At 56.0% G+C, this 26,607-nt stretch overlaps 1 protein-coding gene and 1 long non-coding RNA gene across 12 annotated transcripts in view; one reads left to right on the forward strand and one right to left on the reverse strand.

The window, feature by feature from the left end:
* The first annotated feature begins 1,648 nt into the window (after positions 1-1,648).
* The window catches only part of HSPG2 (heparan sulfate proteoglycan 2), a 98,490-nt gene continuing 73,531 nt past the window's right edge, over positions 1,649-26,607 (forward strand). For all 11 annotated transcript variants that reach the window (XM_078073682.1, XM_078073692.1, XM_078073690.1 and 8 more), the window contains exon 1: positions 1,649-1,812. In XM_078073682.1, coding sequence (XP_077929808.1) covers positions 1,750-1,812 — 63 coding nt within the window. In that variant the 5' untranslated portion in view covers positions 1,649-1,749. The remainder of the gene's footprint in view (positions 1,813-26,607) is intronic.
* LOC144381974 (uncharacterized) lies at positions 3,287-4,518 on the reverse strand. The gene is made up of 2 exons (XR_013448355.1): positions 4,447-4,518; positions 3,287-3,667 (listed from the first exon to the last, which is right to left on the reverse strand). It is a non-coding gene; the product is annotated as an uncharacterized LOC144381974 (long non-coding RNA).

Genomic DNA, 26,607 nt, shown 5'->3' on the forward strand with positions numbered 1-26,607 from the left:
CCTCTTCTGTCTACCAATATCTCCCTGTTTGGAGCAGTAACAGCCCTTACTCGGTGTTATGCCTGGCATCTGGGTTGGGGACAGGGAGTTACCCCTTAGAGCTCTGAGCTGGTCCCCCAGAAATATGCCCCACGGGGTGAAGAACCCAATCTTTTGGGGATGGAGCATCTATCTGGGATGGGGGTCAGGATGCCAGCAGTCTCTCAATTCCCCCCTGTGCCTGGGAGGCCACAGAGTGCCCAGGAGCCTGCAGGCCCCTATCACAGGGAACATGCCTTCCGGAGCCCGGCCTGGTGCGGCCCAGTTAGCTGGGCATTTCCTTCTGTCCACAGCTCACCTCACTCCTGGCCTCAAACCCAGCCCTGAGTCTCTGGAACCTAGCAACTCTCACAAGAAACAATGGAAACTTCAGGTTTTTTTCTCCTCCCTCTATCATTACTCAAAAGGTTTTCCTCTAAGCTCCATGCACACCCGCACACACACGCCAGTTTTCTCTCCACCCATCAGCCTGGGTTGCCCTGGAAATTTTCAGGCAGAACGGAGACCTGAGCGCAGGCGGAGAGGCCCAGTGGCATGGCCAAGTGTGCGGTCTGTGGGTCTGTGTCGAGGTGGATCATCAGGGACTGGGATTTCCCACCCAAGCATCTGTGACTGGGGCTTTCGTGGGGTCTGTGTCTGGGCTTGCGTGTGCGAGCTGTGTGTCTCTGGCACCCGGGCTGTGATTTATGTCCATCCAAGTTGGTTTGTGGTGGTTTACAGGGAAAATGGTGCGTGTGAGGGCCAGTTCAGTTCCCTCTGGAGTGCCCACTGTAAGGCGCTGTGGTTAGTGCGGGAGAAAATGTAAAAAAGACAGGCCAGCATGTGGGGGAGCGAATTATGTCCCCCTGTGTGTGAACGGGAAGCGCCTGTGTGGAATTTGTGTGTGAAAACACGTCCTGACACTTCGGGTCTGGGGCTTCATACTTGTGAGTCTGTGTAAAAATGCGAATAGGAACATGAGCCGCTGAGTGTGTGAAAGTCGTGCCGGCTGTGTCACCTGCAGGGTGACACTTTGGAAGACTGATCAAGTGTGTGCCTGAGTGGGTGAAGTCTGTTGGTGTGCGCTGGTTGGGGGTGAGGGCGCAAGTGTGAAAGGTCGTGGGGAGACCAGCGTGGCGCGCGCGCGTGTGTGTGTGTGTGTGTGTGTGAGCGTCCCAGGTGCTCGTGTGCAGGCCTTGTGTGTGAGAGCGTGGGGAGCTCTCGCGGCCCAAGTGAGAAAGGGGGTGTGAGCAAGTGTGGGTCCGTGCGGGGGTCGCTTGGACGGGGAGGGGCTTGTGCGGGGGTCGCGTGTGCCGGGAGGGGCGGCGGGGGCCCGCGCGCAGGGCCCCGGCCCCGTCCCATCCCACACTCCAGGCCGGGTTTGGCGGGGAGCCGGGCTGGGCCGCGGCCCGCGCCGAGGGGGTTGGGGGGACCCAGACAAAGGCCCAGTTGGCTGCGCTGCCGGCTCGGGCTCGGGCTTGCGGCGCCTGCGGTCCGGGGGCGGTCCGGGGGCGGGGCCTGATGCCGCGGGGCGGGGCGGCCCGGGGGCGGGGCCCGGGGCCCGGGGGCGGAGCGGACGGCCGCGGGGGCGGGGCGGGGCGGGGCGGGGCGGGCGGCGGGAGGGGTGGGGGCGGCGGGAGCGGGCCGCGCCGTCCCGAGGACTCCGCAGGCTGGCGAGCGGGCGACTGCGGGCGGGCGCCGAGCGAGAGAGCGAGCGGAGCCGGCCGGGCCATGGGACAGCGGGCGGCGGGCGCGCTGCTGCTGGCGCTGCTGCTGCACGGGCGGCTGCTCGCGGTGAGTGTGCGGGGCGGGGGGGGGGGCGGTGGCGGGGGACTCCCCGGGCCCCGCTCGCCGCGCCAGCCAACTTGGCTGGGACTCTGGCCCGGGTTGGGGGCGCCCGCCGGGGACCCCGGGTCGGCACAGGTGGGCGCCACCCTCCGCCGTGGGGCTGTCCGGAGGGGCGCCCGGGGAACCTTGCGTGGGGCCGGAGGCGGGGCCGGCCCGCGTGAGAGCCCGTGGGTCGCCCGGCCACGTTGCTGAGTCTCCAGTCGCGCTAGGCATGGCCCGGCCTGCCATTCCTGGGGACCAGGCGGAGAAACTTCGAGCAGGGCGGGAACTTGGCCGGGCAAGGGCACCCCTTTCTGTGCCAACTTGGAAAGGGGGCATTCACTGGTGATGGGGAGCCTATCAATCCTCACTGGAACTTTACCAGGCCGTCCGGCCCCTTGGGGAGCTAGTAACCAGGCAGGCACAAGTAAAAATCCATTCCGGACACAACTGAGGTTTGTGTGGAACACCCACGGGCTCCGAAGTCCTACAGCCTAGGACTTGAATCCATCCCTGCTCCTCACTGAGTAGCTATGTGACCTCGGGCAAGCCCAAAGGGAACTCAAAATGCATGGTCTCAAAGTGTAGAGCTGGAAGCTGGTTGGCAGGACTGCATGGAAGGCGCGTGAAAGTGCCTGGTAGGGGACCTAGGTCTGTTTCCTAGCTATCCTCTTCCGGGGTCCTCAGGTGCGGGGGAGCCTGCCACCACAGCCCACTTCCCTGCTCTGAGCTTGGATGGGCCCATGCAGAGAAAAAGAATGCTTGACCAGGGAGAGGCTCTGAGGACCTGAGTGAACTTGAGAAGGGCGGGGCAGGGTCAGTGGGCAGGCAGCTGGTGGCAGATGTGGGTGGGGGCACATCTGAGGAGCTGGGTCTGCCCTGGTGAACCACAGAGCCACCCCCACCGTCTTTGAGGTGGTCCTAGGCGGTCCCTGTCCCTACCCCCGCCCCCCACCCCCTTCTCAGAGCCAAGAGAGGGACTTTTCTCTAAGCCAGTGTTTACCCAGTGACTGAATCCCTGTCCTGGCCTGGCCGGCTGTCTCACCTCTGCCCTCTTGAGTCACTCCTGAACCCCCACCCCAGACCTGACCCCTCAGCTCTCTTGCCCGGCCCACCTAGAACCTCTCCTCCCCCACTCCCCATCTGCATAGGTTCCTTAATCCCCTCTCTCAGCCTCTCACCCCAGCAAGTCCAGCAGGGCCCATCCAGTTGCTTCTCAGTCTTGATCCAAACTTGATCTTTACTTTTCCAAAAAGTAGGCACCAACCTAGCACATGGGATGTGTTCCTTTTCTGAAACTCCCCCAGCTCTGCCCCCTGCTGAGGGGCTCCTGGATGCTGGGTCCTACTGTGGCCAGAGTGAGGAGGAGGGTGGAGTTATTTGCTGTGTACAGGAGGAATGTCCACAGAAATTCCAGATTGCAGCCAATCATCTCACTCACTTGTTCATTCAAAATATCTTCATTGAGCAGCGTTCCATGACAGTCCGTGGGAGTTCTGGGGCTCATTCATTCGGCAGATATTGCTAAGCACCTACTGTGTACCAGTGCATCTGGCACTGTGCTAGGGACTGGGGTTTATGGGTGAGCAAGAACAGGCCCTGTCTTTGCTTTCCCAGAACTGAGATGTGTAAACAGGCAGTTCCAATCCTGTGGGATTATAGAGTCTCCTCAGCAACCACACCGAGGTCTTCACTGTCCCAGCCCAGGCTGATGGTGGAGAGCTGGAAAGAGCTTGGACCCAAGAAGTCTGAATCCCAGCTCTGTCATTTTCTAGCCTGTGATCTGGGGCCATTTCTTCTTCCTGGGCCTCAGTTTCCACATCTGTAAAATGGGGTAAGAAGTTTATTGTACGTTTTCAATGACATCAGGTTCCTAGCCCAGTGCCCCAGCAAGCCTTGGGCTCCTCCTCACCCACTGCCCTTTATCTTTTCTGCCCTTTGGTTCACATCCACAAGCCAATAGAGGACAGAAGAGGAAGGTAGGGTGGTCCTTAGGAAGCTCAAGACCTCACTGGGGGCAGGAGACAGAGAAGCAGTGGACTGTGATTAAGTGTGGGAGTAATTTCAGTTCAGAGGAGGTGGAGAGGCTTGCTGGGGGTGGGGGCCAGGCCTGGGTGACTCAGTGCCTGCCTTGGCCTGCTGATCCCTTTTCTTCCTGCTGGGGCCTTAGCCCTTCCTTTCTTGGGGCCAGCCCTGCCAGGAGACAGGAATATTGAGGGGGCTGCCATGATTACGGTGTTTTTCAGGGCTGAGGAGGGAAGTCACTGAGATACCTGTTTCCTGCCTCGGCTGGGTTTCCTCACTAGGGAGGCTGTGGGCGGATGGGAAATGGAGAAGCTGGAGGAGCCTCCCCTTTCCTCAGGGGCAGCACTCCCTCAGCCCTCGCCTGGACATAACTGGCTGCCCTGCCCACCCCCATGGCCCCCAGTCCCCAGCCCCTCTTACTCCAGACCCGCTTGGGGGGGTGTGTGCTTGTGAGTGTGCCTTGGGGACTTCTGGAGGGAGGCCATAGAGGGAGGTGGAGGCTGGAAGGGGCAGAGATGGACCCCCTCCCCATACACTAGGCCCAGCTTCCTATGTCTGGGGAGTAGTGGCCCCCACCTGGCTTGGCCCGGGCCTGTTCTCCGGCTGAGCACAGGCATGTTGGGATCTGTGGATCTGAGGCGCAGCTGGGGAGAGGAGTGGAAGGAAGGTGGCAGAAGGTGACTGGGTTCAGGGCTTGGGGTGGTAGGGAGGGAGGTCTTGGAGTACCATGCCAGATGATGACAAAATAATATGGACAGTTCACATTTATTGAGTGCCAACTGTTTGCCAGGCACAAAGTTTCTCAACAAATTCTCACATGTCATTCCCCTGCTCAGATCCTCCCTGCATTCCCCCTGTTGCTCACGATCAGACTCAAGCCCCTGACCTAATATGACCCACAAGGCCCTTTGGGATCTGGCCTCCCCCACTCCCTCTCAAATCTCTCCTCTTGCCAACTTTCCCCTTGCTTACTCCAGCTACACTGGTCTTTGTTTCTTGAATATGCCAAACACACTCCCACCCCAGGGCCTTTGCATCTGCTGTTCCTTCTACCTAGAACGTTTGTCCCTCAAATATCTATGTGACCCTCTGCCTCCCTTCTTTTAAGTCCCTGACTACTCTGCCCAACATTCTCTGTCCCTAGACTGCTTTATTTTTTTCCTTGTTACTATCTGATAAGTATTCGTTTATTTATCTCTCTCCTACCCCCCCCCCCCAATTTAAGCTCCACAAGAGCAGGACCTTGTGTGTTTTTGTTTGCTGCTGCTGTATCTTTAGCATCTGCCAGGTAGTAAGTGCTCAGTCAATATATCTGTTGAATGCATTAAGCCACAGCTGCTGATATGGTCCCCATTCTCTAAGCAGAGGACATCCTGGGGACGCCTGTCCTGGCGGAAGCCTCGAAAGACCTAACTCCAGGGCGGCCATTTGTAGGATCACCTGTTTATTTGTAGGTTTGTTAATTTCCTCATCAAATATTCCCTGAGATCCTATAGACGGTCGAATTAATCCCAGGGCTTTCAGTGGGGAGTAAGGGGGAAGAAAGGCTAGCCGCTGTGCTTGGAGCCCTCACTAGGTTCCCCTGGTTTTCCCCTGGGGGCTCAAGGTCTAGGGTGAGTCTGCAGAGGCTTCAAGGCTGCTTGGCCTTGTGGGGAGACTCTCTGGAGGGGGAGTAGGAGGGGCCGCCCAAGATGTGGAGAGATAGAGAGCTGTGATTCAGAGGCTACTTGGAGGCCAGACCTGTAGGTTCTGGACCCTTCACCACTTGGGACATGTGGGAAGGGCTCTCAGTTCTGGCCCGTGGCCCCCCTCCCCAGTCCATCCCAGCTGTGAGGGGTCAGGCTAGGGAACGAATGGGTGAACTTGACTCCATCCCCCAGCAGCTTCCCAAAGATATGACGAGCACAGTGCCCCCTCCTCCCAGGGCCCACCCTGGCCTTGCCCCCATCTCCCTTCTTCCAGGAAGAGGGAGGTTGGGCTGAGGATCCTAGCCCTGCTGGAATGTTGCCCCAACCCAGGCCTTGGCCTCTTTGGCCCTGCTGCCCACTCCTGCTCCCAGGGCCCAGCCGAGGCCTGCCGGCTGCCCCGGCGCCCAGAGCTGGCTGACTGAAACCTAGAAGAATGTGTGGAACTCACTTCGCGGGGAGCCGCCAGCCTCACTGTTGGCCTTGGGTTGGGTCCGTGTCAATAGCAGCCTTGAGAGGGAGGGGCTTGTGGCTGTTGGGGGTGGCTGGGCTAGGGGCACCATCACCAAAGCCCCAAAGCCCTGGGAACAAGGCGGCTCTTTGAGGCCTGGGAATGTGGGGCCTTCAAGTGTCAGCCGCCCCCAGAACCCCCCTCCCCTGTTTTCCCTACGCCCGCCTGCGCCAGGGTTGCAGGGACCTTAGAGCATCCCTGTGGCATCCCTGAGGTGTCCTTAGGACAGCTCCTGGCTACCTACCAGAGTCCTTTCCCAGAGGCACGGAGGAGGGCACCCTGTTTCTCTGTTGCTCTGGATTTTTAGAGGGGGGCATCTGGTGCACACAGGCCCGCAGTGTATGGTGAATGAATGAATGGACCGATGATGGATGTGATTAAATATTCCACAGATTAGAGTCCCCTACAGGTGCGTGTTAGACGTAAAATTCATTCAACAAGTATTTATTGAATATCTTCTAAGTGCCTGACCTTGTTCTAGGTGCTGAGGTCACGGCAGGGAACAACAAGTCAGACTCCGTCCCCTCACAGTACTTGCATTAGAGCTAGTGGGGGAAGACGGTATGTCAGGGAGCAGTAAGTGCTCACGAAGAAAGATAAAGCGGGGAAGAGGGTGGAGACAGTGATGAGGTGGGATGAGGCAGTCAGGAAAAGCCTCTGAGAAGATGGTACTTGAATGGAAGCATCTTAAGAAGTGAGGGTGTGAGCCCTACAGATGCCTGGGGGGACAGGGCACTCCAAGCAGAGGGAACCAGCTAGTGCAAAGGCCCGGTGTCCAGCATATCTGTGGAAAACAAGGAGGCCCATGTGTTTGGAGCAGGGTGAGTGAGGGGGGAGCATGGTCCAAGTGCTGCGCCTTGGCCATGGAAAGGCCTTTGGATTTGCTTCTGAGTGAGATAAGAGGTCACTCTAGTTGCTGTGCAGAGAAGGTCAAGGGCAAAAGCAAGCAAGCCGAGAGATCCCGGCCAGAGACAAGGGGAATTCATACCAGGGCGAGGGAAGTGGGAAGAAGTGGTAGATTCCTGAAGATATTTTGAAGTTAGGACTGACAGAATTTGCGGATGGGTCGATTGGGTATGGGGTGGGACAGAAAGAGAGGAGTCAGGGAAGTCTCCACGGTTTGTGGCATGAGCATCCGGAAGGATGGAGCAGATGCTAATTAAGATGGAAAAACTCCGCGAGGTGTTGGAGGGGAAGGCCTAGGGATGGGGGCAGCATTGGACCAAGCTGGGGCCTCTACGCCGGCCTATGGAGTGGGTGCAGGGGGGTCTTGCCAAATGTGCATCTAAGGAGCTGCAGGCACTGGACCCTGAGAACCCCACAGCCTGAGCTCATGCTTAGGAGTTTATGTGTTTTTTAGAACGTACCGTCGTCCCCCCAGTGTGGCCGGGAAGCTCCACGAGGACACGGGCTCAGATTTTGTTCATTGCAGTTTGCCTGGTGCTAGGCAACATTTATCAAGTGAATATATTAATGGCCTTGGGAGAAGCCAGCAGGCCAAGAAGGCCCAGGCTCCTTGCTGAGGATTGAGAAGGGGCTGCTTTGGCCCCTGGGCACAGGGGAGCTGTCCTTCCCAGCCACTGCTCTCTGCGGAGACCTGGAGAATGTGGCATAAGCCGGGGTGCCCACACTGCTGTCTTCCACTTGTCTGTTTCCTCACTGGACTCGGAGCCCTTTCTCAGGCACCGTGATCAAGGGAAAGTGTGAGCTCAAAGGGCCCTGCCTTCATGTCTTAGCGCGGCCCCAACTGGCTGTGTGACCTTGGGCAAGTCGCTCTGTGTCTCTGAGCCTCAGTTATAAATAGTTATAAATAGGGATCATGATGCCCATTTCCCATTTCCCCGGTGGACCCTGCAGGTGCACCTCGCTCAGTGTGTGAAATGTAATAGGTGTTTGACAAGTGGTGGCTGTTCTGCGAGAATTGTTCCTGTTGAGGGCAAGGCCAGAGTGATATTTGACTAAGGGTCCCGAGGGCCCAGCACCGCACACCTTCTCCTGATCAAAACTGCTGCCAACCACTGCCCCGGGCCCCACGCTGGGCTTGTGGAATGAATGACTGTGCAGAAGAAAGCCGTCGCTTCTCTCTCGCGCGCGTGGTCCAAGTGCGCTGGATGTAACTGCATCTGATCTGTCACTGCCCCCCTTCCCCCACTGCGGCCACAGCTGCAGGACAGAGTCCACCCTTCCACTCTGATTGCTCCTTCCTGGTGGGGGAGCGGGGGGGGCACACCCCAGGGTGTGGCCTGGGAAAGGCTGGAGCCTGGGGACTTGTTGTCCCCTTCCCAGATGTGTGCAGTTGGTGGGCTCTGAGCAACAAGAGTGTGGCCAAGTAGCTCCCACGGCGGCAGAAAGGATGTTCGCGCATCTTAACGGGTGTGGCGAGGGGGCTTCCTGGGACCCCATCCCAGCCCCGTCGTCCTTCAGGCCCGCACTGGAGGAGACAAGACCTTGCCCAGGGAGGTCCTGAGGGAGCCTATAGCAGGTCACTTGCCAGAGGTGGTGGGGCTGCACAGCTCTTTACTCTGACCCCTGTGGGCTCACAGAGAAGCAGCAGGGCGAAGGGAGAGAGACTCACGAGTGCGTGGTCACCCGTCTCTCCACCCTGTGCCTTGGGCTTGGGCTGCTGGGTAGAGACCTGCCCCTTCCCCACGAGGGTGTGTCGTGTCCAGGTGTTTGCTTTTTTCGAATCTGGCCTCTTTCCCCATCTTTCCCCCAGTCCCAGTCTGTGGGGAGGGGGAGGCAGCCTGGGGCTTGGCAGGGGGAGGACTTCAGAGGTGGCCTTGGGTGACCTCACAGATGGTCTCCTGGCGTGGGGCTGGGAATTCCCAGCTGCCTCTGGCCCCTTCCCAACCCACTGCCGGGTCCCTGACCCCACCTCTCCCTTCCCTGCCTTCCCCTACTCACCCCCAAGGAGTCGGCTCTGGCCCCCACCTCCTGCTGCTGGCCTCCCCCCCTCCCCCAGCTGACTCATCCACTCTCCTTGTTTGGCGGTTCCAGTTTTCAAATAGTTGGGAACTGGGATCATTCCTCTTCTTGGATGCCTCGCTGGGCTGGATGGATTGAAATTCTGGCTTCATAAATCCTGTCCACAGTGGCCTGTCACTTCACAGACTCTTCCCCCTCTCCTGCTGTTTGCCTTCCTGTGACCCTTGGGCCAGAAGAACTGAGACCTCGGAGTTTCCTGAGGACAGACTAGTGTCTTCTCTGCCCTGGGACCTCCAGGGTCTCCTCCCCAGTGACCTCAGTCACCTAGATCGTCAGCCAATGCTCAGCGAGCACGCACACCTTCTCTCTCTTTTTTTTTTTTTTAAGATTTTATTTGTTTATTTGACAGAGAGAGACACAGTGAGAGAGGGAACATAAGCAGGGGGAGTGGGAGAGGGAGAAGCAGGCCTCCCATGGAGCAGGGAGCCCGATGCGGGGCTCAGTCCTAGGACCCTGGGATCATGACCTGAGCCGAAGGCAGATGCTTAACGACTGAGCCACCCAGGTGCCCTATGCCTTCTCTTGATTAAAAACCACCACCCTATCTGGAGCCAAACCCCACACGGGGCTCTCTCCCAGCAAGCAGTATTGCATATAATCCTCCCAGAAATCTCAAGGTTGGCATTATTATCTCCATTTTGCAGAGGGGGAAACTGAGGCACAGCAGGGGCATGGCTGGCCCAATTCATCCCTCTCGTATGTGGCGCAGCTGGGAGTGGGGCCCACGTTGTCTGCCTCCAAAGCTGTCATCCCTCCCCCTGTGGATCCAGCCTATTGGGTGTAGAGAGAGGGCAGTCAGGGAGGGCTGGCATAGTCAGGACGGGCTATACGGAGGAGGCAGACTGGACTGGCCTTGGCAGAGGGTACAGCAAGCTGCATATCTCCCATGTGGGCTTATCTCGTTCTTACTTCGCAGGCTTGGATGCCTTTTGCCCCTTGGCCTCCATCCCAACTTAGTGATAACATTCCCCCGGGGGGATGGATTTGGCTTTCCCTGGGATTGAGACCCTTGGGAACCTGGATCCTTCTCAGTCAGGTCCCAAGCCCCCCGTGGGACCTGCAGGTTTTGCCATTTGGAGTTAGTGAATTTTTGCTGAACGGGGCCTGCCTGGAGCCAGCCGTGTGCCCACCTCCATCACAGGGACCTGGGTGAAATACAAGGCACAGAACCATGTGGCCCAGCTGGAAGGTGTAATCTACATTTAAGTCCCAAACTGTGTCATTTGAGCATCCCTCTGCAGTGGAAGAGTCAGGAATTTTCCCATCCATTCATTCATTGCCTGAGGACCTACTGTGTGCTAGCCATTGAGCTCGGTGTTTTATCTGCATTGTCAGCTCTCCCGTGTAGTTGGGAGCATACCTCCATTTCCCATGAGAAGCAGCTCAGCGGACAGCCGTGACTTGCCCAAGATCACAGAGCCAGCTGCAGAGGAAGGTAGGAGCTGAATCCACATCTGTCAGTCCTCCTGGGAGAAATGAGAGGCAGGGTCTCTCCTCTCAGGACCCTCTGGGTCCTGGACCCATGAACCATAAGCACCCAGTGCAACTCACGGTGCAGACAGGAGCAGATTGTCAGGGACGGAAAAGATCGATTTGGCATGAGGTACCTGGAAGACTTTGTGGAGGCAGCGGACCCTAAAGAGCATAGAGGATTTGGCTGGTGGAGGAGGAAGGCATCCGGGGCAGGAGGCCAGAAGTCATCTGTCCCCATTGTCCCTAGATTCACATTGTTGTCAAGTGTGTGGGAAGGAAGGCCCAGGCCTGCTGCTGGAGTCATTAACACGGGGAAAAGAATGGGAGGAAGCCACCAAGATAGCTGAGGTGACATCCATCCTGGTCCCCCACCCTTTACCTGGCCAGACCAGGAGGCAGGAGGTCAAGGCCCAGGCTGCCACTTAGTTGCCAGCCAACTGCTGATCCTCCTTCCTGGGCCTTGATTTTTCTACCCACAAAATGGACTCCTTTCTTTCTCTCTGGCCCCCTGCCAACCCAGAGGAATGGAATGTTGAGTTCTTGGAGAAAACTCCTGGCTTCCTCTCAGGGGCTGGTGCTACGCCATTCTTCAGAGCCCACCATGTGACCAATCCCACGTCTTCCTTCACTGATGCTACCAGCCCACAGGTGCCAGGCCCTGAACGAGGGAACCAGATGGAGGAGGGGCTGCCTGCTCCCTTACACCTAACCTGCCCTCGCCTGCGCGCCTGGGATCCCCCCCGCAGTGGTCTGCCCACATGGGTCTCCCTCTGTGCCCCTCGGGGACCTGCGGCTGAGCGAACAGCTGGGCTGCTGTCAATGTTTAGTGAATGAGCATTAGATTCCGGGTCATGAGATTCCTGTACTCCTCCTGGCCCTGCCTGTGCGATCCAGGACAAGTCGTCTGACTTCTCTGAGCTTCATTTCCCCCAGAGGCAAGATGGGGCCATTCATTCATTCAGCAAACATTTATGGAGTGCCAGCCCTAGGCCGGGCCCTGTGTTAGGTATAAACCAGCGGGGGGGAGGGGGGTTGATGGAGCTTTATAGTCTCAGAGGGAGGCCAGCTGGTTGGTGGACTAGTCAATACAAGGTGTGGGGGCAGGGGGAGAGGTTTTCAGGGCCACTCGCAGCCTCTGTGAGAAAATCTGGAGTCTTTGTGACCTCGTCTAAGCCCCCATTTGTTAATAGTTACTTCACAGTCTATTCTCCTCATGGGAGGAGGGGACTTGGGGACATGGCCCCCCTGGGCTAGGGCAGGAGAGAAGACCCACAGGGCTGGAGAAGAGAGCAGGCCAGTTTTGTTGGGAGTCTCAGATGAGCTCATGGGTGTGGAAAATCACCGGGGCTATTTATGCTGAGCCTGATTATTTTAATTTAGAAGAAATGGAAGCTGCACACAGAGTTCGGGTTTGGGGCTCTGTGACATTGAGTTGAACGAAGAGGGTGGGCCCGAAGCTCCTGTTTTCCATCTTCGCCCTCTTTCCTCTCTCTCCACTCCTGGGGGGGGGGGGGGGGGAGAGGGGAAAGGGGCAGAGACCAGGCCTGGCCTGGATTTGATTTCGGGAAGTGGAGGAAAGGGTTAAGTCAGCCTGGTTTTCCACCTCGTGGGTGGGGGGAGGTGGGGAGCCAGGAAGGGAAGGCTAGGGCAGGAATGTGTGATAAGATCAAAGCTTTCAGCCTGCTGGGGCCTCACCTTGGTTTCACCTGAGCAACTGAAGGGAATTCTCTTCTCTGGGAGGAGGATGGAGAACTCCTGGGGGAGGGGGTTGCAGGTCCCATCCTCCTCCCTTGGGCACTCCAAAAGAGGTCCCACCCCCCATCTTCCAGAAGGCTCAGCTCTTGCCCTGACAGATGCTGGAAGCCCCAGGGACCACCTTTACTTGGTATATCCAGATTGGGGGGAGGGGTGCCCTCCTTACCACCCCCACCCCCACAGCTCTCTCACCCTTGGGGTTTCTGGCCAGGACTCAGGGGGCTCTTTCAGTGGCCTCTTAGCCCCCTATCCGTTAATTCTGCTCCATTTAACTCTGCAGGTTGTACTTTGGGAGTGTCATGGGCAGGAGGCACAGCCGTGAGTCTTGTCCTAGTTCCATCACTTACTGCTCTGTGATGCTGGGCTGGTGGCTTAACCTCTCTGAACCTCATCTGTCAGCTGGGAATGGTAATACCTTCTTGGTGGGATTTTGGGGGAAGATCAGAGATCATATAAATCTACAGCCAGAAGAGACAGTTGACAAATAACAGGAGCCATTATTTTGTGATTTTCTTTTCCCGCCTCTGAAGATTGCTTCTGATACTTGGTCCTAGGTAAACCTGGAGGCTCCGTTTTGTTCTGCCTCCTCCTCCCCCCGCCCTTTGAGAAGGCCCCAAGCCCCAGGGTCCATCCTTCTGTCCAGCACTCTTCGCTTATGGGTCTTCGCAGTGTTGAGAGGGGAGCAGGGCAGGACAGGTTGTGAGGGAAGAGGGAGCTTGGGCTCTTGTAAATGCCCCCAAGGCACCGGCCTGACCACCTGCCCTAGTGATACCTTGACCTTTCCTGGCCAGCCCGAGTAAACCAGGTGGTCCAGGCCACCCCCTGGAGTACCAGGCTGCTCAGCACCCCAGCCACCGCTGGGACTCCTGTCTCAGCTCTCTGCCTTGGCTCTGCCACAGTTAATGATTATTCTGGGCAGCAGGGGCAGGGAGGCCCGCCCTCGCAGCTTCTTAACCACTGGTTGCACCCAAGGTATGTTAGCAAGCGGCTTGGGTGTTCCCTGCTTTAATGTGGCAGCCCAGTTCTGAGGCACATGGCGGGGGCGTGGGGAGCAGGCGGGAGGGTCTTGGAGTCATAGATTGACAGGCCAGCCTGTGCCCCTGGGGCCCTGGGGCCAGATTGGGGCCCATAGGATCTGGGTGAAATATGAGCTAAGCATAATAGGCTCCTGTGGTTTGGTGCCAGCCATGTGAGCAGACCCTACAATCATACACCAGATGAGCAAGCTCGCCGCCCCCCCCCCAGCCCAGAAGAACCCCTGTGCTGCTCCTTACCCAGGCTCAGACCCTGCTGGGGAGTCCCATCTGGAAGGCAGTGTGAGGGTTAGGGCTTTGGGGCAGCTGGGCTTGGCTTCTCACCCCCACTCTGGCTGGCACTTCCAGCTGTGTGACCAAGTCACTTTACCTTTCTGAGCACCCATTTCCTCATCTGAAACAAGAGAATACTAATCCCTACTTTGCAGGTGTCAGTAGGCCAAGGTGCAGAAAGTATGTAGCTCATAGTTAATACCCGGGGATGGAAGAAATTATTACTGTTATAGTTTTTGTTATTAGGAGAAAGTGAAAGTTGAATCTTAGTCTTGGGTGGAACCAGGGCAGCGGTGGCCCGTGGGTGTTGGGCCCATGGCTGGGGGATTTGGGAGGAGGTGGGGCATGGGGAGATCCCAGGAACATGTTTGAAGAGGGCATGTATGAGAAGGCTGGCTGGCTGGAGAGAACAGGGCTTTGGCAGGCTCTCTGGGTCTCATCCAGGCCCCCTCAGTGCCCCCCACCAGCTCCCTATCCCCCCCCTGCCGCCACCCCAGGGCTGGGTCCTGAGGTTGGTGCAGGCTAAGTGGGGGAAGAGGGAGAATTGTTTATTTTGATAACATTAGGGCATATTCCCCCACTGGCAGCTGCTATTTTGAGAGCCCCAGAGAGCAGGGGCTATGGTTAAATTAGGTAATGTTGCTCCAGAAGGAATGTGTGAAGCCGTGGGGCCGAGGCCGCAGTGACAGGACAGTGGGTTTGCTTCATATAAAATTAACTGCAACTTGGAGAAGAGCTGCTCAGGTCACTTTATAAGGCGATGGAAGGGGGAGGCCGCTGGGGGAGTAGAGGTGATGGCCCAGGGCCTCGTCTGGGGGAGCCTGGGCCCCTGCCCGGAGGCCTGGCTTGCCCAGCAGGGGCTGGTGATGTGGCGGAGGGGCAGGGCTGCCGTGTCCTCAGCTCTGTGCCTCTGGCTCAAGGCGGGTGGGGCCCGGGGTGGCGTGATGCATGGGGAGGATGGATCCGCAGACTTGGCCTCGAATCCTGCTTCTGCCTCCTTCTAGCCTTCTGTGCTTGGGCAAGTCACTCAACCTCAGTGAACCTCAGTATTATCAGTGGTGAAAATGGTTCCAACCCCCTGGGGATGTTTCTTAAGGATTAAATCTCCAGAAGAAAAAGCAGAGCTAACTTTTATTATAACCTATGCAAGGTGGTGTTCTGACTCCAAGGATGGTCCACGCACCAGCCGCTGGGGCCTCACCCAAACCTACTGAATCGCCCAGGTGTGCTAGCAGTATCCCCAAGAGATCTCCTAGGAGACACATAGTAAAGGTGGTCTCATTTTATCTTGAAAACCACCCCTGTGATGTGGGAATTACTGTCATCTGTTGTGAAAACTGAGACGTGGAGAGATGACCAGCATAGAAGCTCCATCCACGTTCATTCTCTTTCCCAATTCTGCCCTTTCTGCCCCTCTTTTGGGCAGGGCTAGGGCTGGGGAGAGGTATGTCAAAGTTCCTGGCAGGACTGGAGAAAGTCAAGAGTATCTCCTGCTCTCTCTCTCTCTCTCGCTGACAAATAAAACTAAAAAAAAAAAAAAAATAGAGAGTATCTCCTGCCTTTGAGATTTAATCAGACTTTCTTTTTTTTTTTTTAATATTTTATTTATTTATTTGAAAGAGAGAGAGTGAGAGAGAGAGAGAGAGAGCACAAGCAAGGGAAGAGGGAGAAGCAGGCTCCCCCACCGAGCAGGGAGCCTGATGCGGGGGTCGATCCCAGGCCCTAGGATCATGACCTGAGCCGAAGGCAGACGCCCAACCGACTGAGCCACCCAGGCACCCCTTAATCAGACTTCCTTATCTCCGTGCACCATTGGGCTCGGCACAGCTAGACAGAGGTCATTCCAAAGTCATTCCATATTCCCATCCTTGGAGAAAGATAGGGGCAGGAAAGAGGTTCTCTACGATGTGCCCTGGGATACAGACAGCGGCCACTGCCCGACAGGTCAGGGGATCAGAGCAGGGGCTGCCCGGGATCACCCTGTGCATCACGGGTACATTTGAGACTGAGTTCATCTAGCAGCAAATATTTTGAGGAACACTTACTATGTGCCTAGCCCTGGGGAAGTATCCTAAATTTCCCCCCATTCTGCAGACTCTTTATTATCCAGAAATAAAAATGTTCCTACTTATTTATTTACCACTTACCACATGCCACACACTTGCATTATTTCTTTCATCTATTAAATGCCACTGCCTGTTTCTTCCTCTTCTATAAAATGGGGATAGTAATAATCATACCTAGCTTATGGGGTTGTTATGAAGATAATATCTGTCAAGTGCCTGGGACATAGTATTTGCTAAATACGTATAATAAGTACAAATAATCTCCCAACAAAGCAGGTACTATTACTGCCTTCCATTTTACAGATGTGCAAATGGAGGTCCAGAGTAAGAAGGGGACTCGCCTGTTGGGATCACAGAACATGAGGGCAGAGCCATAAGAAATTGAGTCCGTAAACTTCTAAGTGACTAGTATAATTCAGCTCACTCTGGTAAATGTTTATTATCCACTAGTTGCTGCTCAGCATTGGGATGTATCTAAAAGTTAAAATAGATGTAAAAGGTGGGAAAACCCATCCTGGTGTTTGTCCCCAAGGAGCTTTGATTCCAGCAGGAGAGTAGAGACATTTACACAAGTGGCTATAATTAAGACCAAATCTCTAGTCCTGTAAAAGGTATAAATTAAGTCCTGGGGGTGGGGGGTTGTGTGAGGGAGAAAGATGTCTTTGGGGGGGGGTCCCAGAAGACTTCAGAGTGAGGTGGTGATTTAGCCAGGCCTGGAAGGACGGATGAGTAGATTAGATTGGGAGGCATAGGAACAGCATTCTAGGAGGAGGGAACAGCCTTCATGAAGGCCTAGAGGCAAGAAATGTGCCCTGTGAGAGGGAGTGACATTCAGGGGCCAGGGGCTGCGTTGGGTCTGCGGTGATAAGGCCGGGAAGGCCAAGTCCAGCTTTCTTGTCATTGAAGATTTCCAGTTTTCTCGAAAATTGGCTCCTCAACCAGTCGGGGTTATTCCATCATCGTTTTGCCTTTTCTTCATGTCAAGAAATCAAAGATTTTTATAAATGGCCTGTCTGAGCTTCTGGTCAACGTGTGGTAACAGGCAGAGCTGACAGAATTCGGGCCAAAAGCAAGAGACTTGATGTCCTGATTAACTGGGCAGCCTTATCGCCCACACATGTACAATTTCCGTGAGTCTTTTCCAGCATTGACAATGACTCTGGGTGGGGAGCACAGTGGAAGGGCCAGGCTGGGTTCTGATTTCCCCTCTGTGGCTTACCAGCTGTGTGGCCTTGGGCAAGCCTCAGTTTCCTCCTTTGTAGAGTGGAGACAGCTACCTCCAGGCTTGCTTTGAAGGATTGGTGATGGTGTAATCTGCACTGCCCAGTATGATGGCTCTAGCCACATGTGACTATTTAGTAAATCTAAGATTTAACTAAATAAAATAAAATTTAAGTTTACAATAAAAAATTTCTTTTCTCCATTGCCTCAGCCACATTTCAAGTGCTCAGTAGCCACAGGAGGCTAGTGGCTACCTTATGGGACAGGGTAAACAGAACATGTCCATCACTGCACAAAGTTCTACTGGGTGGCCCTATGCACTCAGTAAGGGCGGCTGTTGTCATTGTTACTGGTTCTCCGTCCCAGTTTGGAGACTCCTGAGCCTTGACGGAGGTGGACAGGATTTTCCCTCTGTGCCTTCCCCACTTTCTCCTCGGCCCCCGGGGAGCTCTCCCTCCCCTGACTCCACCCATGTTAAAAAGGCTCCCTTTCCCCCTTAATTTCCCACCCACTCCCCTCAGCTGTCTCTGCAGATCTGCGCATTCAGCTGCTGGCATCTGGAATCTCCACGTCCAGCCTCGGAGATTCCCAGGGCCCATTCCTAGGGCAGGGAGGTGAGGGAGGAGGCCTCCCCTAGCAGTCCCCTGCTCCCAGCGGAGGTGCCTGGGCCCCTCTCGGCAGGATGAAGATGATGGTTTGTTGTGACGGAGGCAGTGGGCAGCCTGCCTGCTCTAACACTCCCGTATCTGGGCGCCAAGCGTGTTGTTTGCACTTGGCCGGGCCTCAGGGTCTGGCCCTGTGCCCTCGAGGGCTGGCCTAATTTGGCACCCCTGGTTACAAAGGCTGATCGTGGGCCTCCGCCTGGTCAGGACAACCAGGAGCTCTTCCCAGGCCGGGTCCTGGGGATGAGGGGCATGTCTGGAGCTGGAGTGCAGGACAGATTCCCAGCTGTGACCGGGCCACAGGCACTGAGTGGGGACAAGGCCCGGGCAGGCATAGGCAGGATGGACACTCTTAGGGGCCAGGCAGGAGGTCACCCTGGGCGGTTCAGGTTGGTAGGGTCTACACGCGGCATTCACACCTGTCTGGGGAGGAGCATTGGGTCTGAGATGCCAAAGAAGCTCAGGGTCTCCTCTGAGCATCATGTTCTGTCCTCCCCCTCCCTCATCAGCTGGGAGGTGGACAAACAGGCATCTGAGGCCCACAAGTGCTGAGGCCATTGAGGCCCAGCAAGGAGGCATGACGCCTGACATCACACAGCCAGTCTGGAGAAGTCGGAACTCCGACTCGGACATTTTAGGAGCTTTTCCCCTTCCTGCCCCTCCCGGTGGGAGCTCTGGGGACAGTAGCCCCTGGATATCTTGCTGAGAAAGACGGTTGGAATCCTGGCCCTGCCACTTTTTCTGTGACCTTGGGCAAGCCTCTCTGAGCCTCCTGGGCCTCATCCAGGGGATGGGGATCATAATTATACCTCATTCTCAGGGCAGTTGTGAGGGTTAGGTCACTGGCCTCCTGGCTGTTTTCAGAACATTCTAAGGATACTCCTGCCTTGGGCCCTATACATCCGCTATTCCCTGTCCCCTGAGTGCCCTTCCACTGTGCCCTAGCTTCTGTCATATCGCCGTCCCCTTCCCTAACCGGCCTGTGTAAAATAGCAGACCTCACTGTGGCAGTCCCTGTCCCCCTCGCCCTGCTGTATTTTTCTTCATAGCACTCTTGCCATTTGACAAATATTAGTTTATGGTCCCGTTGACTCCCAAGCCGAGTGTCGCCTCTGTGAGGGCAGAAGACACGCATGGTGCATGATACCTGTGCACGTAACAGTCGCTGGTTATCTTCCCTTCTCTTCCTGGTCCTTCTGATCGCTGCCATTTATCGGGCCCTGCCTCTGTGCCAGGCCCTGTGCTTGGCACCTCACTCTCAGCTCCGCAAATTTCACAGGGTCCCCGTCACGGCTTTGTCACTCGTCAGAGGTGGGCGGCAGGAGGTGCTCAGTGACTTGCCCAAAGCTAGCTAGCTGGAAAGTGGCAGGGCCTGGCTTCCAACCGGGTTAGCCCTGCCCCAAAGCTCCCTCTGCACCACTTCCTGTGTTGGGGTAACGAGATCAGAACTCTGACCCAGATTTGGAGTTCAGAATCTACACTTGACAGGAGTGAATGGATCAGATTTATGGGTGGTTCTCAGTCTTTTTGGGGTGCCCCTTCCAGCCTTTTCTTCTCCTGTACAACCATTCCCACTGCCCCAGAATGACAGGTACCCTTTGGCTGGGGAGCCCCAGGGGTCAACTGGACACCCCAGGGGTAGGGTAGGGACCTCAGGGTGGGCCCAGGTCCTGGGCTGTCCCTTGGCTGTCTGGTGGCAAGTGGACAGGATGTTCCTACAGGCAGCAGACATTCCTGGTCAGAGGTGGCAGGCAGTGGGAGATTTACCATTTCCGGTAACCTGAGTCACTGGGAGATTGGAGTTCTCCCTGCCAAGGACATGCACCCTTGGCTTGCCAACCCTTCCTGCCCTTTCCTCAGCCTTGGTCTGCCTGGGGCTTTTAGGACCTGCTGGAGGGACCAGCTGTAAGTCCCAGAGTTGAGATGGGGGTCTCCGGCCCTGATCAGCCCCTGAACAAAGACCCAGCCTAATGCCACCCTTCCGGAGTCCTCTTCTGTGGAACCCCACACCCCAGCCTTGGGGAAGGAGGGGAAGGAGGTGACATGATGGAAGGAGAAGGGCCCTGTGTTAGGAGCCAGAGACCTGGGTCCTGGGTCTGCCTCTGCCACCAACTTGCTAGAATTTCTCTTCTCGGAGCCCCCCGCACCCTATCTGAGTACCCAGCACTATTCCAAGTACTCTGCATACACCAGCCATCTTATCCTTATAACAACACTTGGAGGGCGAGGCAGGGTCACTAAAATGAAGCTCAAAGGGGGAAAGTCACCCAATGGGCAGTGTCACAGAATGGGATTTGAACTCAGGCTCTTCAGCACTAGCTGGTCTTCCTTGATGTCCTTCCTTCCCCTCTCTGAGCTCTTTTTTGGCTTCCCCTTCTGACAAGTGAGGGCTTTGGGCTAGGTGATCCCTCCCAGCCCTGGCAGCACGGGACCCAGGAATCTGTTGGAAGGCTTCCCAGGCAGGTTTCACGTGAGCCTTACCTCGCCTGGAGGGGGTGCAGGAAGCATTGCAGGAATTATTCTTCCCCAGGGGTTTCTGGAGAGCTCACTCTCTGGGCCTGTGAGCTCTTGGATGGGGACGTGGGGGTGGGAGGGGAGGAAAGGCAGGAAGTGACAGGTTGTCCTGTTAAATCTTCACAGCGGTCTTGTAAGGTGGTCATTTTTATTCCCGTTTTATAGATTGGGAAACAGAGGCTCAGAGGGGTCAAGTGATTTGCCCAGGGCTACACAGCTAGGACGTTGCCAGGCTAGGGCGTCCAGTTAGCTCCAAGTGGTGTGGAGTGGCATGTGACCAACCCACATTTCCTATGATGGCTTTGATTTATTAATGAAAATTGTAGTCTTCCTGAAAACCATGAACATGCCCCAGGCTTTGAATACCTGTGCATCCAAACTACATCTCCCAGGCTGCCTCTGATACCTGCAAGCGGCCCCGGGATCCTTTGTTAAACTGTTTCTCCACATACGCCTCGGAAAATATGGCCAGGCGTAATTACAGGGATGCAAGAGTTCAGAGGAGTGAGAGCTGCGTGGGCTGGAATGAACTGGAAAGGGTTGGCACTGTGCTGGGAGCAGGGCTGTGGGGCCAAGCGGGGCCTGGGGTGGAGCCAGGCAAGGCCAGGTTCGCAGGCTCTAAGAAAGCTCCTTGAAGGGCCTGCAACCCTGGCCATTTGCCAGGAACACCACGAGGGCTCTCCCGGGACCCCGTGCCCACTTGGCCCTGCCCATCCACCCCTCCCAACGAGGGTCCCTGGGGCGCCCAGGCTCCAGGCGAGGCTTCTTCGGCCCACAGACCTTTGCTCCATTTCTCCCTCTCCCCCCCAGACTTCCCCAGGAACTGGGTAAAGGGCTGCAGGAATGAGGCCTGCGTCCTGGCCAGTGGGCCCGGCCAGGGACCCTGGGATTTGAGCAGTTGACAGCATGAGGACTGAGATGACCCCAGCCATCCTGCTCCCACCCCCCTCCTGCTGTGGGGCCCTTGGCCCTGAGGCCCCAGCAGCTGTCAGCAGGGAAGGGTGACAGGAGGGCCAGAGGTGACTCCAGCCCGTCCCTTCTCCCCCTGCTTGGACCAGGCCCAGAATTCTTACCAGCTGTTGTCAGCAGCTGCTGAGCTTTGTTCCAGAGCCAGCACTGGGTACCCCCTCCCTCTCGAAGGACATCTTCCCACCATCGTTCATAGCCACCCCCTGGGGAGGGGTTGGGGCTAATATGGGGGACATGGTCACATCCCTGAGTTCCTTTGATTCCACTAACACCACGAAGAAATAGGAATCAATGCCCCCGTTTTTATGGAAGAGAAAACAGATCCAGAGAGGCCAAGTGACTTGCTTGCAATCACACAGCTACTGAGTGGCTGAATCTAGGCTCCTGGCTCCCGGCTCAGTGTCCACCCCACTGCCTTTCTTAAGAGTGTGTTGTGCAGGATGTTAGAGACTTTGAGGTTCCTGTCACCTTGGCCACTTAGTAGTTTTGGGACCCCGGGCAACCTTTTTTTTTTTTAAGATTTATTTATTTAAGTAATCTCTACACCCAACACGGGGCTCGAACTCACAACCCTGAGATCCCAAGTTGCACACTCCAACAACGAGCCAGCCAGGTGCCCTTCCAGGCAAACTCCTTCACCGCTTGAAGTGGAACTCTCATGTTCTTGCTTATAAAATAAGAATAGGACCTACCTCTTGGGACTGTTGAGCAAATTACATGAGAGAATCAATGTTAAGTACTTAGCCGAAGTCCTCGAGTGTTCTAAGGACCCAAAATGAGATGTGGCAATGTTATCCTCAGGGAGTATTAGCCACCTGTGCACCGAGCACAGTGGCTGCCTCTATGGGGGTTACAGACACAGTCCACAAATATTTATGTCGGGCACTAAATATTTATTTGGCACCTACTGTGTGCCAGGTGCTAGGAAAAGAGCAGTGACAAAATAAACAAAATCCCTGTCCCTGCTTACATTCTATCCCACGCGGTGGCTGGGGAGACACAGCTTCATCTTAACCACAGAAGCCGCCAAGCACTTGTACACACACTGCTGTTTTATCCCCGTTTTCAGATGAGAAAATGGGCTGAGAGCAGTGGCGGAGCAGATCCCAGGACCCAGCTCTCCCGAGGGTCTTGGGCAGTGGCCCTGAGGGCTTCCTAGAGGAGGCGGCCCTCGTGCTGCGGCCCTCAGGGCCTCAAGGCCTGGCAGGAAGGTTGGGATGCAGCTACCACAATCTGGGCAGCAACAATTTCAGGAAGGTCTTGCCTAGGTCAAGGCCTCTTGTTCCCCAGGGAAGAGGCCCAGCCAGAGCTTTAAATACCCCATGCAGCCCAGAATAGCCCCCATTGTCTTGGCCTGCAGCTGGGGGACCGTGGAGGATGCTGAGGGGAGGCTGATCCTGGAGCAGGAGGACGGCTTCCCTATATGGTAGGGCTGGTGTTTCTGGGAAGACTTTTCTATTTGGCTCCTGCAAGAGAGCCTGCCTGTGGGAAGGGTGGAGCGCTGCCTGGTTCTGCGTGAGCAACGTGCTGGCTGGAGGGGGAGCTCCGTGGGTGGGGGACTCCCAGGGAGGGCTGTGTGCCTGAGTGAAGGTGCTCCTTTGTGCGCCAGGGATGTGTGTGCATTGGCCCACTGGGCCCTCCACTGTGGGTAGGCCTAGCCATGTCCCCTGCCCGGGGCCTCCTGGCACCCTCTGGTGCTCTGGCTATTTTGGGCACTCGTTGTGTTCAGGTTTGGGGAGGGATGGGTAATCCTGCTCAGGGCCAAGGATGCTGGGGGCACACTCTGGACAGCCATCCCAGCCTCCTGGATCTTTGATGTCTGTAGCCTCTGCCCCTGACTTCAGGCTCAAGGGGTCATGGTCAGTGGACCCCTATGGGATGCCAGCCCCACTGGCAAGGGCAAAGAAGAGCGCCAGACCAACCTTGCCCTTGGGACATTCCCTGCTCTCAGTATCAGGAATAACTGTGCTTCCTCTAAGCAACGGGTTTATTTTGACCTCACTGGGACCCGGAGTCCAGGGACTGGTCAGGTTTCCTTCCTCCCATTGGCCACTGGAAAGCTCAGAGCCAAATGAATGGTTGCTTTCCCAAACCTCCAGAATTCAGCACATACTCTTATCTACTCACCGCACTCCAGACTGTCGGTCTGCTTTTGTGAGCTTCTCCTACGTATGTTTAGTTCATTCTCTCCTGCCGTTCTGGGTGCATCTTTGTAAGCTGCTTTGAGCTTTTCTGGAAGAGGGTGGCTGGGGAAGTATAAATAGATGGTGATGATGGTGACCCCGTGCTGGGCAGTCCCCTGCAGCCCCATCCTTAAGGCTTGATTCTCACTTTGTGATTCCCTCTGTGACAAGCCCCACCTTCTTTGCTGGTGGAAGTCATAGCCTAGAATTCTAGAAACCTAAGGTTTCAGGATGTCAGTGTCCTAAAATGTCAAAGCCAGATGGAAGCTTTGGGATCATTTAAGTTGAGAGCTTTCAAACTTATTGAGCAGCGAAACCCTTATGCCAATCAAAATAATAGTATTTTGGTTAAATCCTGCAATATTTTGATAAATAACAGCAAACACAGGACATTCACCATGTGCTAGAGCTATTTGTAGCATTTTACATCTTTACCTAATCCTTACAACAGTCCCATGAGTTAGATACTATTAATATGAACTATCATGCCCATTTTACAGATGAGGAACTGAGAGGCACAGAGGGTTAAAGTGACCTGCTCTCAGCTAACCAGGGGCTGCACCGGATGTATTATACAGAAGGTCATCATATAAAATGGAGAAGGGTGGATTTGTTTTCACTGAAGCAAGTACTTGGGAGAGGGGCTCTCTATCGGTCCCCCCACCCCCTCACCCACTTTCTAAAGTGGCCCTCAAGGCTGCTGAGACCAGGCTGGAAAGCAGTGATCCTGGCCTACTTCATCATTTGACAGAGGGAACCTGAGGCCTGGAGAGGGGAAGGGGCTTGCCCCAGACAGAGGGGTGAGCCAGAAGCCCTTTCGCAGTCCCTCCTGGCCTACTTTGTCACGTGGAAGAGCACCAGCAGCTGAACTTCCCCTTAGAACACTCAGCTCGCCGCCTCTCGTGGGCGGAGGGACCCTCTGACCTTCTGCATGGTCCTAGGGGACCAGAAGTGACCAGGCACGGGGCCACCCTCTGTGTGTCCCCTCCGACAGGACTCCTCTCCCGAGAGGGCAGGCTGATGGCCAGGGAGGAAAGGGGCAGCTTCCGTCTGGCTTTTTTCAGACTCTGACTGTGTTTCTCCCTGAGGAGAGAACATACCCCTCCTGTCGCCTGGCCTGCATTTCCTCGGTTAGTCCTTTATTGCATGGGGCCTTGGGGTTTTCTGTCTTCAAGAGCTCCCTTTTCAAAACCCCTGACGGTGGTGGCGGCGGTGGGCTGTATCTTAGATCCAGAGCCTCACTGAAGGAGAGCTGGCTGGCAGCTAGCCGAGGGAGAGGGGTCGGTTTGGTGCGGGTGCTCCCAATATGTGCTCTGTGGAACCCTAGTCCCTCCCATGAGGGTTCCAAGTTAAGCAAGTTTGGGAAACAGTAAATAGTTGCCCCCTTCCCTCACCATGGTGCTCAGGACACTGAGGACTTAGGGAACCAGCTCAGCTTTGTGTAACCAGCCTTTCCCAGATGTGTTTGTCTGCAGGACCCCCCCGCCACGTCCCGAGTTACTGTGCCTTGGAATGGACATTAGTCATGAGGAAAGGGGACAGGGGCACTTCAAAAGGAAGGGGCCCTTCCTTTTATTTCCAGCTCTGTTGCCTCCCGCCACCACCCCCCCCCCCCAGGCCTGTCTTCAGTCATGGGCTCGGCCCTGCTGGCCCCCTCCTCCCCCTCCGGGAAGCAGATGAGGAAAGCCCTGGGGGCCAGGGAGAGCTGGCCTCCTTGGCTGCAAAGAGCGGCCGTTCCAGCCTGTTTTTTCCTGTTGCTGATACCCACGGGAGCAAGCAGAGTAGAGTCACCGAGGCCCGGCGGCCTGGCTGCCTGGGGCAAGGCCCTCAAGCTGGAGCCGTGGCCCTGCTCGCCTCTGAGACCCCCACCCACTCCCTGGGATGCTGGTCTGGGCAGGGAGCAGGCCTCTGCTCAGTGACCAAGGGCAGCATCTTGTCCCATCAGAAATGGGCCCCCTGGCTGGAAAGCCTGAGGCGTCAGAGATGACAGGAGGAAGGCTCGCATGGTACAGAGTTCCTGGTTGGGAACCAGGGAGGGGTCTGGCTCCCAGTCTTGGCTCTTCCAGCTCTGTGACTCGGGGCAAGCTGTCTTTCTGAGACTCGGTCTCTTCATTTATAAACTCCGTCCATTCATTAACTTAAAAAGTGTTATCGAGCAGCTACTCTGTGCCAGGTAATTGGAGGTACTGGGGATATGGACAAAGTCACTGCCTTTGTGGAGCTAATGTTCCAGTGGGGGTGACAGATGATAAACAGATAAACATGTAAACCCGGGTAGAATGTAGGTGGTGAGATGCTGTGAAGCAGGGCAAGGGAAGTGACAGAGAGCTGACTAATAGATTCTGGACCTGGGATGTGGTCTGCATCTCTGTAAAGGTGACATTTGACCAGAAACGAGAGGAAGAGGAGGAGTGGGCACATCTGGGGGTGGTATCCCAGGTAGAGGATGCAGCAAGTGCAAAGGCCCTGAGGTGGGAGAGAGAGGTGTGTTTGAAAACTATTGAGATAAGTGTGGCAGAGAATGGGGAGAGCACAGCAGGAGATGAGGCTGGAGAGGTGTGTGTAGGTGCGTGTGTGTGTGTGTTTGTGTGTGTGTGTGTGTGTGTCTGTAGGCAGGTCACACAGGACCTGGTTACCCATGATAAAGGTGTTTCTTCTCATCCTTTCGTGAATCAAGAGTAATGGAGAGGCCTAACCCAGTAGGTTCAGGAGGTGGTCCTTGTTGTACGTGGTGTCTCATTTCAACAAAAATTTGTGGACCCTTCCCCCACGCATCCTCCCGTAAGCCTGGCACTGTGCTAGGGGCTTCATTCATGAAATCTGTGGGCATCTCTCTGGATGCCCAGAGAGAATGGGCCGGTGCAACAGGTTGCTGGGGCCTTGAAGGCCCACAGACACCCCAGCACTCCCAGGCTGCAGGGCCTCCTGGGTGCCAGAGAATCTGAGAACCACGCCGGGCTGCAGGCAGGAGGCAGGCGTGTGAACACCGCAGGCATTGTTGGCACCGGGGGTGCTTGGCAGATAATGTTCAAGCCCTGGGGACCTTCTTGCTGGGCGGCCCAGCCTGGAAGCCATTCCCACTTGCCCGCCCCCCCCTCCACCACTTTGGCGTACCTGGCGCTCGGGTGGGGCGGGGTCATTTCCCAGTGACTTCCTGCTGCTTCCCTCTAGGCTGGCAGGCGGGTCAGTCAACGCCAGGGGAGGCCCATTCTTGGGGTGTCTGTGGGGCAGGAGGAGAGTGCAGGGACTCTGGGGGGACCGAGGGACTTGGGCTCTGTGACTAGCTCCATGACACCAGCGTAGTCAAGGGACACTGCTCTTTTTGTGGAAAAGCCCACTCAGGGCTGGTCCCTTGACCGTGCTGTGCACTTTCCCACCTCTGGGCCTAGGCCCGTGCCCTTCCTTC

The sequence above is a fragment of the Halichoerus grypus genome, chromosome 5 (assembly GCF_964656455.1).
Source record: "Halichoerus grypus chromosome 5, mHalGry1.hap1.1, whole genome shotgun sequence".
Classification (NCBI taxonomy): Eukaryota; Metazoa; Chordata; class Mammalia; order Carnivora; family Phocidae; genus Halichoerus; species Halichoerus grypus.